At 38.4% G+C, this 19404-nt stretch overlaps 1 protein-coding gene across 1 annotated transcript in view; it reads right to left on the reverse strand.

The window, feature by feature from the left end:
• Positions 1 to 19404, reverse strand: part of LOC124721428 (microfibrillar-associated protein 1) — a 72253-nt gene that overhangs the window by 32296 nt on the left and 20553 nt on the right. Inside the window, exon 5 of the mRNA XM_047246402.1 lies at positions 6830 to 6987. Within this exon, the coding sequence (XP_047102358.1) occupies positions 6830 to 6987 (158 nt within the window). The remainder of the gene's footprint in view (positions 1 to 6829; positions 6988 to 19404) is intronic.

Consider the following 19404-nt stretch of genomic DNA (forward strand, 5'->3'; position numbering starts at 1 on the left):
AATAATAAACAGCATTCTCAGTTGAGCAACCCTTCTGGATCCAAACTGTGATAAGCTACGAAAATCATTTCCTCTTAAATGTGTGACTACCCTTGAGTACATTACTTTTTCAAATATTTTGGAAAAAGACATCAAAGAGGAAATTGGACAATAATTATTGAAGACTTTCTTGTCATTTTTCTTATAAACAGGTCTAGCAATTGCATGTCTTAATATGTCTTGAAAAATTCCCTGTGCCAGTGTCTTCAGAATCAATGCCACATGAGCTTTTTTTTCCTCCTTAATTTCAGTAACAGATGTTAGTGATAATTCAAGTTGCTTAAAACTTTTGTGGAATGGTATTTTTAATATATTGTCCTCCTTTTCCAAATGAACAATTTAATCTTATTTTTGCTACTACACTTAGAGAGTGATTGTTAAAGATACTCATAATTTGTCAATTATCAGTCACAACATTGTCATTTAGTTTGTAATGGTATCTTGTGCACACTGACAGGGTGTATACGTGGACAAGGAAAAAAATTTCCGGATTTTTCCCGGATTTCACAGTTAAAAATACACTTTATTCCGGGTGAAAATACACTTTTTTCGTGTTAAGTGACAGTACACTCTTCTTCGGCACTGTAAAATTCATCAATTCTTTGAATGTTTATGTTTTTATATACCTATGTTCCTCCCCCCTTGAACCATGGACCTTGCCGTTGGTGGGGAGGCTTGCGTGCCTCAGTGATACAGATAGCCATACCGTAGGTGCAACCACAACGGAGGGGTATCTGTTGAGAGGCCAGACAAACGTGTGGTTCCTGAAGAGGGGCAGCAGCCTTTTCAGTAGTTGCAAGGGCAACAGTCTGGATGATTGACTGATCTGGCCTTGTAACAATAACCAAAACGCCCTTGCTGTGCTGGTACTGCGAACGGCTGAAAGCAAGGGGAAACTACAGCCGTAATTTTTCCCGAGAGCAAGCAGCTTTACTGTATGATTAAATGATGATGGCGTCCTCTTGGGTAAAATATTCCGGAGGTAAAATAGTCCCCCATTCGGATCTCCGGGCGGGGACTACTCAGGAGGATGTCGTTATCAGGAGAAAGAAAACTGGCGTTCTACGGATCGGAGCGTGGAATGCCAGATCCCTTAATCGGGCAGGTAGGTTAGAAAATTTAAAAAGGGAAATGGATAGGTTGAAGTTAGATATAGTGGGAATTAGTGAAGTTCAGTGGCAGGAGGAACAACACTTCTGGTCAGGTGACTACAGGGTTATAAACACAAAATCAAATAGGGGTAATGCAGGAGTAGATTTAATAATGAATAGGAAAATAGGAATGCGGGTAAGCTACTACAAACAGCATAGTGAACGCATTATTGTGGCCAAGATAGATACGAAGCCCACACCTACTACAGTAGTAAAAGTTTATATGCCAAATAGCTCTGCAGATGATGAAGAAATTGAAGAAATGTATGATGAAATAAAAGAAATTATTCAGATAGTGAAGGGTGACGAAAATTTAATAGTCATGGGTGACTGGAATTCTGTAGTAGGAAAAGGGAGAGAAGGAAACATAGTAGGTGAATATGGATTGGGGCTAAGAAATGAAAGAAGAAGCCGCCTGTTAGAATTTTGCACAGAGCACAACTTAATCATAGCTAACACTTGGTTCAAGAATCATAAAAGAAGGCTGTATACATGGAAGAAGCCTGGAGATACTGACAGGTTTCAGATAGATTATATAATGGTAAGACAGAGATTTAGGAACCAGGTTTTAAATTGTAAGACATTTCCAGGGGCAGATGTGGACTCTGACCACAATCTATTGGTTATGACCTGTAGATTAAAACTGAAGAAACTGCAAAAAGGTGGGAATTTAAGGAGATGGGACCTGGATAAACTGAAAGAACCAGAGGTTGTACAGAGTTTCAGGGAGAGCATATGGGAACAATTGACAGGAAAGGGGGAAAGAAATACAGTAGAAGAAGAATGGGTAGCTTTGAGGGATGAAGTAGTGAAGGCAGCAGAGGATCAAGTAGGTAAAAAGACGAGGGCTAGTAGAAATCCTTGGGTAACAGAAGAAATATTGAATTTAATTGATGAAAGGAGAAAATATAAAAATGCAGTAAATGAAGCAGGCAAAAAGGAATACAAACGTCTCAAAAATGAGATCGACAGGAAGCGCAAAATGGCTAAGCAGAGATGGCTAGAGGACAAATGTAAGGATGTAGAGGCGTATCTCACACGGGGTAAGATAGATACTGCCTACAGGACAATTAAAGAGACCTTTGGAGATAAGAAAACCACTTGTATGAGCGTCAAGAGCTCAGATGGAAATCCATTTCTAAGCAAAGAAGGGAAAGCAGAAAGGTGGAAGGAGTATATAGAGGGACTATACAAGGGCAATGTTCTTGAAGACAATATTATGGAAATGGAAGAGGATGTAGATGAAGATGAAATGGGAGATATGATACTGCGTGAAGAGTTTGACACAGCACTGAAAGACCTGAGGTGAAACAAGGCCCCCGGAGTAGACAACATTCCATTGGAACTACTGACAGCCTTGGGAGAGCCAGTCCTGACAAAACTCTACCATCTCATGAGCATGATGTATGAAACAGGCGAAATACCCTCAGACTTCAAGAAGAATGTAATAATTCCAATCCCAAAGAAAGCAGGTGTTGACAGATGTGAAAATTACTGAACTATCAGTTTAATAAGTCACAGCTGCAAAACACTAACACGAATTCTTTACAGACGGATGGAAAAATTAGTAGAAGCCGACCTCGGGGAAGATCAGTTTGGATTCCGTAGAAATGTTGGAACACGTGAGGCAATACTGACCCTACAACTTATCTTAGAAGCTAGATTAAGGAAAGGCAAACCTATGTTTCTCGCATTTGTAGACTTAGAGAAAGCTTTTGACAATGTTGACTGGAATACTCTCTTTCAAATTCTGAAGGTGGCAGGGGTAAAATACAGTGAGTGAAAGGCTATTTACAATTTGTACAGAAACCAGATGGCAGTTATAAGAGTCGAGGGACATGAAAGGGAAGCAGTGGTTGGGAAGGGAGTGAGACAGGGTTGTAGTCTCTCCCCGATGTTATTCAATCTGTATATTGAGCAAGCAGTGAAGGAAACAAAAGAAAAATTCGGAGTAGGTATTAAAATCCATAGAGAAGAAATAAAAACTTTAAGGTTCACTGATGACATTGTAATTCTGTCAGAGACAGCAAAGGACTTGGAAGAGCAGTTGAACGGAATGGATAGTGTCTTGAAAGGAGGATATAAGATGAACATCAACAAAAGCAAAACGAGGATAATGGAATGTAGTCTAATTAAGTCAGGTGATGCTGAGGGAATTACATTAGGAAATGAGACACTTAAAGTAGTAAAGGAGTTTTGCTATTTGGGGAGCAAAATAACTGATGATGGTTGAAGTAGAGAGAATATAAAATGTAGACTGGCAATGGCAAGGAAAGCGTTTCTGAAGAAGAGAAATTTGCTAACATCAAGTATAGATTTAAGTGTGAGGAAGTCATTTCTGGAAGTATTTGTATGGAGTGTATTCATGTATGGAAGTGAAACATGGACGATAATTAGTTTGGACAAGAAGAGAATCGAAGCTTTCGAACTGTGGTGCTACAGAAGAATGCTGAAGATTAGATGGGTAGATCACATGACTAATGAGGAAGTATTGAATAGGATTGGGGAGAAGAGAAGTTTGTGGCACAACTTGACCAGAAGAAGGGATCGGCTAGTAGGACATGTTCTGAGGTATCAAGGGATCACCAATTTAGTATTGGAGGGCAGCGTGGAGGGTAAAAATCGTAGAGGGAGACCAAGAGATGAATACACTAAGCTGATTCAGAAGGATGTAGGTTGTAGTAGGTACTGGGAGATGAAGAAGCTTGCACAGGATAGATTAGCATCGAGAGCTGCATCAAACCAGTCTCAGGACTGAAGACAACAACAACAACACACCGACGTTTTGAAAGACCTTTGATGTGCAGCAACATTTACGCTGCACATTTCTGTATTACGAAGGTATAAATTTGAATTCCACCTAACACCCCATGTAACTTTCCGAAGCATTGAAATCGAGATTGCGAGGTGCTTTTGTAAGTCAGTCATAGCTCACGGTCACGTGATCTCGCCAGCTGATGACAACACAGACACGTAATGTAGTAAGCCAATAGAAAGATAACTCTTAAGTAGCGCGAACACACAAATAAGAAAAGTTAATGGTTTAAATTAATATACATAGCATTCACATATAATATTGGTCTCTAAGATTAATAAGCTGGAAGAGAGGCTAAGCTTCCACATATAATGTTGAGCTGATTTTTAAATTAGAGTCAAAAGTTTTGTGATTTAAGTAATTCATCGTACGTTCTCACACACAGTTCATCTTGTGTTAAAAGGAAATTTGGTTTGAATGTAACGCTTTTCAAACCACCATTCGCAATATTTTCCTGCGATCTGTTAGAAATAGGTTCGTTTCAGCAGTTGGAAGAGAGCACCAGATAATAGGTGTCACTGCGCTTATGCAGCTACGATGACGCAGGAAGCCCATATGTTCGTACGTGTAAAACATTAAAAGATCTTACATTATGTCATAAAAGAAACAAGACATCAGAGGATACTTCAAGAGCATCAGAATTTCGTGAACCATGCTAAAATGCATAATTCGGCTTAAAATGCACATTCATATGTCCAGATTTGTATGTAAATTTTCTTGGAGTACCAATACTGTATTATCTCATGTTTGGTTCTTTATTATGGCATAATGCCATACGTGCACTTGAAATGCAGCAAACAGTTGAAACTAGCCAATAGTGTGAAATTAAACACTTCATTTCAAATAAAAAAGAAAAGATTAATGAAAGCCAAATCTCTTTAGCAAACTGACAAAAATAACTTCACTGTCCTGGAAGGCGATTAATGCTTGACTGTCAGGAAGGTGGAAATAAAATCTAAAACTAACAACATATTTTAGCCTTTCGTAATTATGCGAACGTATTTTAATTCATTTGATTACTCCCGGCCGCAAAAATCCATTTGTTATCATTTAACGTGAGAGCAATAAACTAAGAGGAAAAAACAAAATCACTGAATGTAAACACAGGTCACGTGGAGACGATCATCTCTCCACCACAACCCAGAGGGCATCAGTACCAGATTTACTATATTTCCGAACCGGGGCAATATTAAGTAGTGGCGCCCAGCCATACTTCTGTAACCAGAAGCGAAAGAAGGTACTACTCATACGCGACTCAACTGTGGATACGCAAGAGCCCGCCCACCACTGTTCAAACGAATCTAATTTAAACATTTGTCATATCACGGTCATCGGACGCAATTTGTTGTTAGGAAGCATTGCATAGTCTTCCTAAAGCCTTTGGCCGGCCGCGGTGGCCGAGCGGTCCTAGGCACTTCAGTCCGGAGCCGCGCGACTGCTACGGTCGCAGGTTCGAATCCTGCCTCGGGCATGGATGTGTGTGATATCCTTAGGTTAGTTACATTTAAGTAGTTCTAAGTTCTAGGGGACTGATGACCTCAGTAGTTAAGTCCCATAGTGCTCAGAGCCCAGTCTATAGCCGTTGACACACTTTGCTGTTGGCAGATACACTGTGTTTTGTTGTTCTACACGGCGCATTTCCTTTGCAACTTAAGTTTTATTTTCGTTTTTTTCCTCTCGTTCTTGTTTTGTTGCTGCAGTGTTGTTCTACAACAGCGGGATACAGTAATATCCTTTGTTAGAGTATTGGTTCTTACCAGTCAAAATCACAAAAATTTAGCTGAAAACTAAAACAATGAAAAATTCCCGGAATTCTAAAAAAATCCCGAGTTTTTCCCGGTTTTCTCCCGAATGAAAAAATTCCCGGGTTTTTCCCGGATCTCCCGGTTGTTCCACGTCGTGTACACCCTGACTGACTAGTTGTCCTGTCTCCTGTTTCACAATATCCCATATAGTTTTAATCTCATTAATGGCATTATTAATTTCTGTCAGGATGTGCATATTTCAGGACATTTTAATGACTTCCACTAAAATATTACACTATTTTTGTGGCGAGCAAATAACATCAAAACTTGACTTGTTCTGGCCCTTAAATTTCTTTTTCCTCTTATACGAGATTTTAATATCTTTAATTATTCATAACTTATTTCTTTTATTGGGCTTTCTGGATAAGTTTTTAGGAAAGATACTTTCAAATACTGACCAAAATTTACTACAGAAAACACTGAATTTCACATACGCATCTCTTTCTGTATGCATCTCACCCCATACCACAACTAGTAACTTGTTCTTAAAACACTGTATGTTGGTCTCATTAAAGCCTCATCACTGCTTTGTAGGAACATGCCTCAGAGTTTTAAGGTGCTAGATTCTTTATTTCCATTAACTGTGCATCATGATCAGATAGTCCATTAACAATTAGGCAGACATTAATTGTTTCAACTTGAGCACTGTCTATAAAAATGTTATCAACCACGATCTTGCTATCTTGCAGCAAGACATGGAAAATTCACTACTGAAATTGAAACAGCCAAATAATGATTCAAGTTCATTTTTCCTGTCAGAATCTTTTAACAACCCTATTAATGCAACAACATTCTGAGAAGTAAGGCAGAACATTTATTACTTCTCTACACCTCTTATACATCTTTTCTTTCACCCCGAGAGATGGAACAGTCAATTCCAAGAAACAGAGATTCTTGTGCTGCTCATCCTTCTTTATACAGATAAATATGGACTTATTGTTGCTTCTGTTTTTAAATTCTTTGTTAGGCCAAAGTTCATTTCTTGTCTCATTTGCTTTTCAACAAAAATAAACCCTTACCTTGAGGGTGTACTTGCGACGTTCTTCAGCCATTTTCTTTGCTTCTTGTTGTGCTAATTTCTTCTTTTGTTCTTCTCGCTCTTTCTCCAATACAGTCACTCTATCTTTCTTACGTACAAAGACTGGCTTTAGTCTTGGTCCAACTTCTTCTTCTGAGTCTGGACAAAATTAACAACTAAGTTACTAAAAAGTAAAACAAGAAGTGTAAGAAATTAAACAGTCTGCAAACAAAATTCCAATATTAATGATTTAGGGATGAAGAATAAAATAATTATTACATAACACTGTACAACATCACCAGTTTCCCTCTGCACAGGATTGTCACTGATAATTACTAACAGACGCATATTAAGAATGTAACAGTTTGTGTCCTTAACAGTGAGATGTAAATATAGAACAGGAGAGACAAAGGACTTCAGACAGCAAAATATACAATGGACTAAAAAGCTGTCACGCATAAACTACAGAAATTTTTGAAGTATGTAAGGTCCTATGTCAAGTTTAGACCACATTTCAGTTAAGTGAACTTGATCACGTAATTTAAAGAAACTACTAATGTAATGATGCAATGCTAAAAATAACAGCTATTCACATCATAAACTGTGTACATAATAAATCTATGTTCAAGAGCTACAAAAAGCTGCGGCCGTAGAGAAGTCATAATCAGTACACATCAGTTAAAAGATGTACTTACTACACGCTTGCACACTGCAACCCATTAGGGACTTCCGGGTAATATCAAGTCACACTCTACTATGTCTTTTACATTTTATGACACACTTATTTTAACATCCAAACCGGAAAGCAACGCATCCTAATTGATGAAACATTACAGCAACAAATGCAATAAAGAAAATGAAGGAGGGTACGTAAAGGAAAAGTAATACTTTCAATTTTTATGTTTACTAACTCACCTTAGACGAAATGCTCACGCCGGTCTGAACTCACATCATGTAAGAATTAAAAAGTCGAACAGACCTAATCAATGGGCTCATCCATTCAAAATTTTTCTTAATCTGACACTGAGGTCGCAATCTGCTTTGTCCATATGAGCTCTTGAAAACAGTGATGATGTTATCCCTAAGGTAACGCTAAATGTTGTTGCTGTTGTGGTCTTCATTCCAAAGACTGGTTTGATGCAGCTCTCCATTCTAGTCCATCTTGTGCAAATCTCATCATCTTTGCATAACTACTGCATCCAATTGAAACTGCTTACTAGTCAAGCCTTGGTTTCCAAGTAGAATTTTTACCTCCCACACTTCTCTCCATTACCCAACTGACAATTCCTTGATATCTCAGGCTATGTTTGTTCAATCTATCAATCAATCAATCCTTTATCTTAGTGCGGTTGTGGCATAAATTTATATTCTCTCCAATTCGATTCATCACCTCTTCATTGCTTACTGATCTTCTTTGATAGCATCATATTTCAAAAGCTTCTATACTCCTCTTCACTGAATTGTTTATCATGCAAATTTCACTTCCTTGTCTGGAATATACACCAGACAAATGCGTTCACAAAATACTTACATTTATATTTCATGTTTAAAATTTCCTTTTTCAGAATTTTTTCCCCCTTGCTATTTATCAGTCTGCATTTTTATCCTCTCCAATTCTGCCAGAGTCGGTTATTTCACTACCCAAATAGCTAAACTCATGTACTACCTTTAGTGCCCATTTTCTTAACCTAATTCCCTCAGCATAGCCTAATTTGATTCAACCACATGTCATTAACCTTGATTTACTTTTGCTGCTAATCATCTTATACTAATGTTTAACAATATTATCAATTGTGTTCAAATGACATTCTGTCTTTTGCCATCTCTAACAGAATTAGTATGTCACCAGCAAACCACAACTTTTTATGTCTTGTCCCTGAACTTTAATTCCCTATACAAATTTCTCTTTTGATTTCCTATGCTGCTTCCTTAATGTACAGACTGAATAACATCAGGTATAGGCTACAATCCTGCTTCACTGGCTTCTTGATTAATGCTTCCATTCCATGTCCAACTTTTATAACTGCAGTCTGCTTTCTGTACAAGTTGTAGACAACCTTTCACTCCCTTTATTCCTGCTACCTGCAGAAATGCAATAAGCATATTTCAGTCATCACCGTAAAAAAGCTTTCTCAAAATCTACAAATGCTGTAAATGTAGGTTTGGCTTTCTTTAGTCTATCTTCTGAAATAAGTTGTGGAATCAGAATTCCTTCGTCTATTTCTACATTTTTCCGGAACACAAACACATATTCTCTGATGTTGGTTTTGCCAGTCTTTACATTTTTCTGTAAGTAATTCATGTAAGTATTCTGCAATTGGGCTTATTAAACTGAGGATTCAGTAATATTCACACCTGGCCGCATCTACCTTCTTAGGAACTGGAATTGTTACAGTCCTCTTGAATATATGTCAGTACTTCACCTACCTATTATACCAGAGTGGAATACTTTTGTCATGGCTGGCCCATTCAGGTGTCACAAAAAATAGTGGGAATGTCATATACTCCTGGCCTGGTTTCAGATTACGGTTTTCAGTGGTCTGTCAAATTCTTCTTGCAGTATCACAATTCCAATCTCTTGTTCATCCACTCCCTCTTCCCTTTCTGTAACACTGTCTTCAAGTTCGTTTCCTCTGTACAGCTTCCCCCCCACCCAAACACTGGACCTTCCCTTGTTTGCTTGGTACTGGGTTGCATTCTGAGCTTTTGATATTCATACAGCTTCATATCTTTTCTCCAAATGTGTTATTTAATTTTGCTATAAATGGTATCTATGTTTCCCATAATTATTCATGCTTCTACAGCTTTTGTGGTTTTCCTCTAACTATTACCGATTCACTATTTTGTGTTTTCTGTCAACCTTATTTTTTAAATGTTTGTATTCCCTTTTGCCTGCATCATCTGCTGCAGTTTCATATTCTATCCTTTTGCCAATTAGATTTAATGTTTCGAGTGTTATCTAAAGATTTCAACTAGGTTATTTTACTCATTTGAACTTCTGCTCCCTTCATTATTTCATCTCTTAAGCCTACCTACTCGCCTTCAATTGCATTCCTTTTCCCTGCATCTGTAACTCACTGCATAATAACTCTTTTGAAACACTCGTTAACCATTGGTTCTTTCCAACTTATCCAGGTCCCATATCCTTAATTTTCAACTTTTCTGCAATTTATTCACTTCCAAACTGAAGTTCATAACAAATAGTTATGCTCAAAGTCCACATCTGTTCCTAGAAAGGCTTTTAAACATTTCTACTACCATTATTAAAACTATCTAAAATCTTCTGGCGTCTCATGCCTCTTTCCTGTACACAGCCTTCCCTCATGGTTAGGAAACAAAGTGTTAGCAATGATCAAATTGTGCTCTCTGTAAAATTTTACTAAGTGACATTTCCTCTTTCAATCCTTTCCCCCAGTCCATCTTCTCCTACTATTTTTCCTTCTCTTCCTTTTCCTAATACCAAATTCCAGTCCCCCATCACAATTAAATTTTGATCTTCCCTAATGATCTGAATATATTAATATATTCTTTCATCTCCTCATCATCTACAGAGGTATTATGCATATAAATTTGTACTGAAGTGTTAGAAGTTGGCTTTGTGTACATTCTGGCTACAATGACATGTGAAAGATAGGTAAGCTAAAGGATAGTGATGTGCTGCCCCCTTCCCCCCCCCCCCCCCCTCCCACCACCACCACTGGCCTAGCCAGGGATTTCCACTATCATTGTCATCTTCTGAGTATGGTTTGTTATTGATAGTACACATTGTAATAACAACTTCTGTAGCACCATTCTGTGCTTTTAACTCAACACATGAGGAATGATTCAAGTACTGAGCACACATCATGGCGCAGCACATTATTTTCTTCGAACAGTCAGTGTGTCAGTGCACAGGCTTACCTGAAAACTTTTCCCCAACACCCATCCCGAAAGTGTTCCTTATGAAGAATTAATTTCTGTGCCAGACAAACAATTTAATGAACAGATTAATAAGGCAGCTGTGCGTTAAAAATTCTTTCATTTGCAGAGGCAGCTTAATCAGACTACATTACTCACACTAAGTCAGATCCTCGCATGTGCGAGAAGATTCCTAAGTATCCCGAGCCTAGTTTGCAACAAGTTTTTGAATTAGTGGAGCATCAGGATTTGTAAGACAGTGCAGAGGTTGACTTTTGATTCCACCCCTATCTGTGCCGTACAGAGTAGTGGTAAACAGGTTGTGCCTGTAGTCTGTGCACTGCGGCACACAAAGTCTCGGCCACGGTAGTGATACATCTACATATATACTCCACTACCCACCAAGAGGTGTGTGGTGGAGGACACAATTCACGACAAAGTCACATTCACCCCCCCCCCCCCCCTCATTCCACTCGCGGATCGCGCGAGGGAAAAACAACTGTCTGAACGCCTCAGTACGAGCTCTAATTTTCCTTATCTTTAAATGGTGATCATTGTGTGATCTGAAAGTTGGTGGTAATAATATATGCTCTACATCCTCAGCGAAGATCGGATTTCAGAATTTAGTGAGCAGCCCCTTCTGTTTAGCACTTCGTCTATCTGCAAATGTTTCCCTCTTCAAACTTTCAATGAGATTTGTAACGCTCTCGCGATGGCGAAATGTGCCAGTCACAAATCTTGCCGCACTTCTTTGGACCTCCTCAATCTCTTGAATCAGACCCAACTGGTAAGGGTGCCATACAGACGAACAATACTCTAAGACTGGATGAACTAAAGTATTGTACACAATTTCCTTTGTTGGAGGACTGCATCGCTTCACGATTCTACCAATAAACTGCAATCTAGAGTTCACCTTGCCCGTTACTTGTGTAATCTGATCATTCCATTTGAGATCATTTCGAATAGTCACACCCAGATACTTGATGGATGTTACTGCTTCCAAAGACTGGGCATTTATTTTGTACTCATACACCAGTGGGGCTTTTCACCTTGTTATACACAGTAGGTTACACTTACTAATATTGAGCGATAACTGCCTGTCATTACACTACGCATTTATTTTCTGCAAATCTTCATTGATTTGTTCACAACTTTCTTGTGATACTACATTCCTGTAGACTACAGCATCATTGGCAAACAGTCTAATGCCGCTGTCAATACCACCAACCAGATCGTTTATGTAAATCGTAAAAAGCAGAGGACCTGTAATGCTGCCCTGGGGCACACCTTAAGTTACGCTTGTTTCTGTTGAAGTCACCCCATTCAGTATGACATACTGCTCCCTGTCTTTTAGAAAACTTTCTATCCAACCGCATATGTCATCGGATAGATCATAAGTGCACACTTTTTGGAGCAATCGACAGTGCGGTACTGAGTCAAACGCCTTTCAAAAGTTGAGAAATAGGCATCAACCTGGGAGACGGAATCTAGAGCCTGTTGTATATCATGCACAAAAAGGGCCAGCTGTGTCTCGCATGACCACTGTTTCCTAAAACCATGCTGGTTTCTGCAGATGAGCTTCTCAGAGTCTAGAAAGATCATTATGTCTGAACACAAAATGTGTTCCATGATTCTACAACAAATCGATGTCAGTGAAATTGGCCGGTAATTATGTGCATCCGATTTTATACCCTATTTATAGATTGCTATGATCTGGGCCTTCTTCCAGTCTCGTGGAACTTTCCGCTGTTCCAATGATCTCTGATAGATGATGGATAAGAATGGTGCTATATTTGTAGCACAGTCAACATATAATCATACGGGGATACCGTATGGGCCAGATACCTTCCTAGCGTCTAAGGATCTTAACTGTTTTACAATCCCAGATACACTAAACTCTACGTCAGCCATCCTCGCGCTTGTTCGATAACTGAAAGGGGGAATGGTGCTGCAGTCCTCTACTGTAAATGAGTTTTTGAAAGCTAGGTTAAGAATTTCGGCCTTCTGTTTGTCATCATCCGTTACATTACCCGTACTGTCAGCAAGAGAAGGTATTGAATTATTTGTAGCATTCATAGATTTTACATATGACCAAAAATTTTTGGGGTTATTTTTAGAATCTGCAGATAAAATATTGCTTTCAAATTCTTTAAAAGAATCTCTCATTGACCTTTTGACAGCTGCTTTCAATTTGCATAATTTCTGTTTGTCAGCGAGGCAGTGACTAAGCTTAAAACGACTGTGCGAAATTCTCTGCTTTCTCAGCAACTTCCTAATATGTTTGTTATACCAAGGTGGATCCTTTCTCTCCCCTATATCTTTGCTAGGCACATACTTCTCTAGCACGTGGTGGGCAATACCTTCTGACCAATAATGCTCAATATCTTTTGCGTCCTGCAGAGAATGCTTGGAGCTGACTATGAAGATATTCATTAACGACACTTTTATTTGATTCCCAAACAAGAAAACTCTACACTGTTTCTTTGTTTGTTTGTTTTTTTTTTGCAGCTTCCACTGACATAGAAGTCACAATGACATTATGGTGGCTAATACCATCTTCTAGATTAACTTCCTCAAAAAGATCAGGTCTGTTTGTCACCAAGATATCTAATATGTTCCCATCTTCAGTTGGTTTTTTAACCACTTGCTCAAGGTTGTATGTAGAAAGCGCTCCTAGAATAACTTCACACGAGTCTTTGCTTCTGCCCCCTGTGATAAACGTGTAATTTTCCCAGTCAATGGATGTCAGATTAAAGTCTCCACCTACAACTAATGGGTAATTTGGATATTATTTTAAACAGATTCATGAGCTAGGTACCATACTAGTGGTGTTAATTCTTGCCCTTGGTGTTTCACAGGACACAAGCACCAGGTGTGCCCTTCGTGGCGCTAAGTGGTGTTGTTGTGGCAAGTGCAGTCAATCACGCTGCCTGTTTGCAAAACTGCAAGCCCAACACACACTTTGCATATTCTCCAAAGTTCCAGTCAATGAACGTCAATGCAATAGTTTCAAAGCCAAGCAGTGACTCTAATATAGCACAGGGTAAATCAAGCGCAGCAATGAAAAAGTAACACATTGTTTCTATTCAGTGTCAGGCAAATAAAATGTTTGTGACTTTGCAGATTACCATTCACAAAATACATTTTCAGTTGGACACTGCTGTGTCAGTGATTTTCCTGAACAGAAGCACTTACAAACTGTTAGGTAATCCTAATGTACACTACTCACAGGCAAATCTTTCTGGTTACGGTGGAGGACATTCCTGTGTTAAGTATTAGCAGCCTACCTACCACTTTTCATAATGTTACCAAGGTAGTTTCATTTATGGTTTTGTGCTCACTTGACAGTGAAAACATTTCTGGCATGGATTCTTTTGATTTGTTTGGTCTACACATTCAAAAAGAAATATTTTCTCTCTGTGAACTCTCTTGTGCCTACGGACAGGGTAGCTGGACTGTGTGATGAATTTGGTAACATTTTTCAAGATGGCTTTGGCAAAGCTATTAATTTTGAGGCTCACATTACCAAGAAAGAAAATGCACAACCATGGTTTGCATATCACTCTCAGAGATCAGGTGGCACAAAAACTCTTTTCTTAACAGGACAATGGTGTGATTTCCCCTGTAGCAGCCAGTCAGTGAGCATCACCTTTAGTGATAACAAAGAAACATGCAGGCAGATTACGCTTATGTGCAGATTTGAAGGCAACACTAAATCCATAGAGTGAGATTGACTCTTTTTCCTTTGCCACAGCCTGAGGAACTCATGGACAAACTTAGTGCAGGTCGCTCCTTTTCCACGATTGATCTGCGTGATGCTTATTTGCAGCTTCCCTTAGTTGAACAGACACAACAAATTTTTGTGATCAACACCCACAAGGGGTTAATTAAGTTTCTGAAGTTGCCCTTCAGCTCACTGCTACAGTTCCTTCTTGTTCGAACTATTTGGAAGAGAGTCACTTCAAGTCTTACAAACACCTATCCAATCTCAAGAAATTTCTTCAAAAGCTTTCAGATGCTGGGTTGACATGTAATAAAGACAAGTGTTCCTTCTTCCAGATTCAAATTGAATATTTAGGACATATAATTAATGGTCAAGGTATCCATGCTTTGTAGTCACACTTAACCATCATACAGGACCTCCCAGCTCTTAGGAACGTTAGTGAACACCAAGCTGTATTGGGTAAATCGATAAATTGACTTATTATATTTGGTTCATTCTGAGCACTGCATATATTGCAACTCCATTGCATAATCTCCATCAAAAGAATGTTCCATTTGAGGCAACTAGAGTCAACTAGAGTGTGTCAGGTTGCATTTCAGAAACTGAAAGATGCTTTACAGAGTGATTGTTCTTTGGTACATTTTCATCATGCTAAGCCAGTTGTGCTAGTGGTTGATGCATCCTCTTAAGGGGTTGGTGCTGGTCTCTCACACAGAGTCGAATCACAGAACGAGTCCAATTGCCTTCACATCCAAACTCATCAACAAAGCACAGGGTAACTACTCACAGATTGAGAAGGAAGCTCTTTCTATCTAAAGTACAACCACACAGGCAAGAGTGGCTGCCCATAGCGGCTACTGTCACTGCGTCAGCTGTCACACTGTGGAAGTGGCAACAATTTCATTAGCAGTTAGGCTTGTGTAGCACAGTATGACAGAGCTGCCACATGCCACTGCTGCAGTCGAATGCACCAGCAGGTGCACACAGTTACTCTGGCTTCCGGTGAATCTGTTTTCTGCGGGGAGAGTTAAATGCCTCATCTAGAGTTGCTTCCCCACCCACTGACTCACTAGTCTAAACAAAGCTACACTGCCAACAATTGTGCATCGAGTGGTTCTTCTTTACATTGCATGTGTATTTTTGTGCTATGGCGACTATGCGGAAGCATGTAGTGATTACTTTTGCCAATAAACTAGCAGCTATCAATGAAGTTGAAGAAAGGAAGTTTATTGAAAACTGTTGTCACTAATTACGGAGTTAGTGTTTCTAACATTTCAGAATGGGTGCAGTGGAAATATAAATTTCTACAGCAAGCCACGAAAAATCCTCCTAGAGAAACTCTGAAAACATATGACACTCAAAAAGTAGGTGAAGCTCTTTATCTTTGGTTCACCTAACAATAAGAAAAAGTTTTGCCTTTGACGGGCTTGATACTGCAAGAAAAATATAAAATGTTATCCAAGTTGTTAAGTGAGGAAGGAAAAGGATTTTCTTCAAGCTATGGGTGGTTATACAGGTTTAAAAACAGATACAGCATCCGGCAGCAGAATTTATGTGGAGGAAAATTATTTTCGGATGCAGATGCAGTTGATGTTTCTAAAACAAGAGTTTTGCACCCAAGGTTACACCAAGGATCAAATTTACAATGCCAATGAGACAGGCCTACAAAATCCTTAGCTTGCTCAAAAGAAATGTCTCACTACGACTTTTTAAAAAACAATGGATAACTTTTCATTTGGCATCTAATGCTTCTGGCACACACAAACTGCTCAAAATGCATATCAGGAAGCTGAAATAATCTCGAGCCCTGAACGATGTTGCCCAAAATGAACTACCAGTTTTTTATAGACACCAAAGAAGTTCTAGGGGGTCTTGTGACCTCTTTACCGAATGGATAGGAGATCAGTTTGTACCGAAAGTTGAAAATTGTTTAACTAAAAAACATCTGCCTAAAAAAACCATCTTATTAACTGACAATGCGCCTACACATCCTTGTGAGTTAAAATGTGGCAATTATGTTTCCTTCCCCTGAACGTTACCAGTCTCAGTCAACCATTGGACCAGAGCATAACAGCAACATTTAAATGGCACTACCTTGGGCTATTTCTGGGCACCATCCTACAAGACCCACAAAACAAAAACATGCATGAAGTGCTGAAGGCAGAAAACACAAAACATGCAACTTATTGGTGTGTGCATGCCTGGGATAATGTAAAAACAGAAATTCTTCGAAGGTGCTGGAGGAAACTGTATGATGGGCTTGAAGAAAAAAAATCAGAAAATTTTGGAAGCTTGACAGAAACGGCAAAGAGGACTTCTGGATGTGAAGACAAGGTTATGTGCGAGGTGGATGAAGGGGTTGTCACAGCCAATTCGCAAGAAATCACAGACCAAGAAACTTTAGAAACAGTATTGTAGACAAATACAGATGTGACTGAAAAGCCTGAAGTAGATAACATGGATGACAAAGTCACAGCTGATGGTTTTCGAGCACTAGAGGTAAACCTATATTAAGCATTTTTCTTTCAAAAACATATTGTGTATAAAACACAGAAATTCCAATACTTGTGTTGTTGTTATTATAGATTGCCTTAAGATTTGTTGAACAATGCAATGAGTTACTGCCTGCTGATTCTAATGAAACGATGGCGGGACATGGCTGCTCGTAAATGTATGGAGGGACACAAGAAAGAAACAAAAATTACTGAGTAATTTATATGCTACAAACTACTGAGTACAGTATGCTATAGATAAATATTAATGTACTGTAATCCTAAACATGTAATTTTAAATATAATAAAGAACATAAGTATAGCCTACAAAGTGACTTTCCAATTCAACTCACCTTTCAAAAATACATGCTGTAATTACAGTTCAAAACACTTTAGTACATTTTATTAGACATTCGTAGCTGAACCGAAAAAATATTATCCTGAAAAGTACAGACATGAACCAAGATGACAGAGATCTTAAATAATATTCCTCAGCATGTTCATCTCTTACATTGGTAGCCTTGGCTAATAAGAAGAACGTCATCAATTTTTCTTATGCTAATCCAAAATTATGGTTCCTGCCATTAAAATCAAGACTCCCAATCTCAAAATAGGAAAAGAAAAATTTATCTTCAAATATGAAGCAAAGAAATAAAGCAAGGTGGCACTAGAAATGACAAAACTGCATTCATAAACTCTGAAATGTGGGAAAAATTTTAGGTTGCATGAGGCTGTTATGGACAACTGCCAACAAGAGCATTACAATAGGTAATGGCAATGGCAATCGCATTTCCACATTTGTCAAAAAATTTCAATTTATTGCTAGTGATCCTTGGATAAAAATCTTAAAATGTAAACATTCAACAAGACAGTGAAAAATTACCAAAAATGATGATGTAACTTTGAAAGAAATGGCAGAAGCAGCAGAGAAGTTTTGCATACAGACACGATACATAATGCCAAGATTCAAACTTTGTTATATAATTAACATGACCACCCTAGATGTCTGTATGAATCAACATATAACAGGTCACTGGATTACAAGGAGGCAAAGACTGTTTTGATGAAAAACCTCAATCTCTCTTACATAGTGCAGTACAGTTTAACTGCTCAGGAGAACTGATACATCTTGTATTTTAGATGTATGCCAACAAATTTGATCCGTAAGTTGCTGTTACTGCCAAGAAATGAGAAGAAGAATATAAGAATGTTGTCGTTACTTGCTCCAAGTCAGGAAAACTAACAAAAGAGCTTAATGCAAAATTCTTGGAAACAACATTAAAGTCATACATTGCTAACAATAAGTTCCTTCTATTGATGGATTTGGGTGTGGCCAAGTAGATCTGACACAGTATGAAGACACACTCATAAATGAGGAAGGCGAAGTAACATATACAATAGAGACCATTCTGCCCAAATCTACTTCTCTTGTTCAACCCTCTGACGCATATTTCTATCATCAAGTCAAACACCCAATTAAAAGACTACACAAAACCCAAACTCAAACTCCGCCTGGAAAGGCATCAGAAAGCCCAATGGTACTGACAACTGTTGTGTAATCCTCAGCTAATAGGCATCACTGGATGCGGATATGGAGGAGCATGTGGTCGCCACACTGCTCTCCCGGCTGTTGTCAGCTTTCGTGACTGGAATTTTCTCAGTCAAGTAGCTCCTCAATTGGCCTCAAACAGGCTGAGTGCACCCCACTTGCCAATAGCGCTTGGCAGACTTGGACAGTCACCCATCTAAGTGTTAGCCAAGCCTGACAGTGATTAACTCTGGTGATCTGACAAGAACACGTGCTACCAATGCGGAAAGGTTATTGGGAAAAAGACTACAAAATGCCCCTTAACTGCTACAACACCAGTGAGAATTATCATCACCAGAAGATGCAGTTAAAATACATTTGATCGCACAGCATCAATTCAGTGCATCTGTTTTCACCCCACAGGTTCAGTATGCATCCAAATTGATATAGGAAAACATTCATTTAAGAAACTGAATGATGTATACTTCCCACTTAAGCATATTTCCGAAAAATGTTTTCGCTAAAGAAATGCTTTCATAAAATATGTGTAGTGTGAACACTATTTGTGTTTTAAATGTTTCTCTGTTGATTATCACCCTAAAAATGTAATGTACCTTCTAATAATAAATAAAAAATAGATAATTAATTTCTAGAATTTCTGGAAATTTTTCTGACATTTGAAACTTTGCACAATTACATAAACGAAATCTTTAAACATATTATTTAATTAATTTAAAGTAATCTTAACTAAACTGAATATATTAACTTTAAGTATATAAATTTAACTATTTAAATTTAATAATTAATAGTTTAACACAGCAAGGAATAAAATAAAATGAATAATTAAAAATTGGTAGCAGTGAGAATAGAAACCAAGCCAATTAATTTCCAGACATTGCACTTGGCTGATGCGCCATGCCACTGACTTGAAAATT

The sequence above is a fragment of the Schistocerca piceifrons genome, chromosome X (genome assembly GCF_021461385.2).
Source record: "Schistocerca piceifrons isolate TAMUIC-IGC-003096 chromosome X, iqSchPice1.1, whole genome shotgun sequence".
NCBI classification, from domain to species: domain Eukaryota; kingdom Metazoa; phylum Arthropoda; class Insecta; order Orthoptera; family Acrididae; genus Schistocerca; species Schistocerca piceifrons.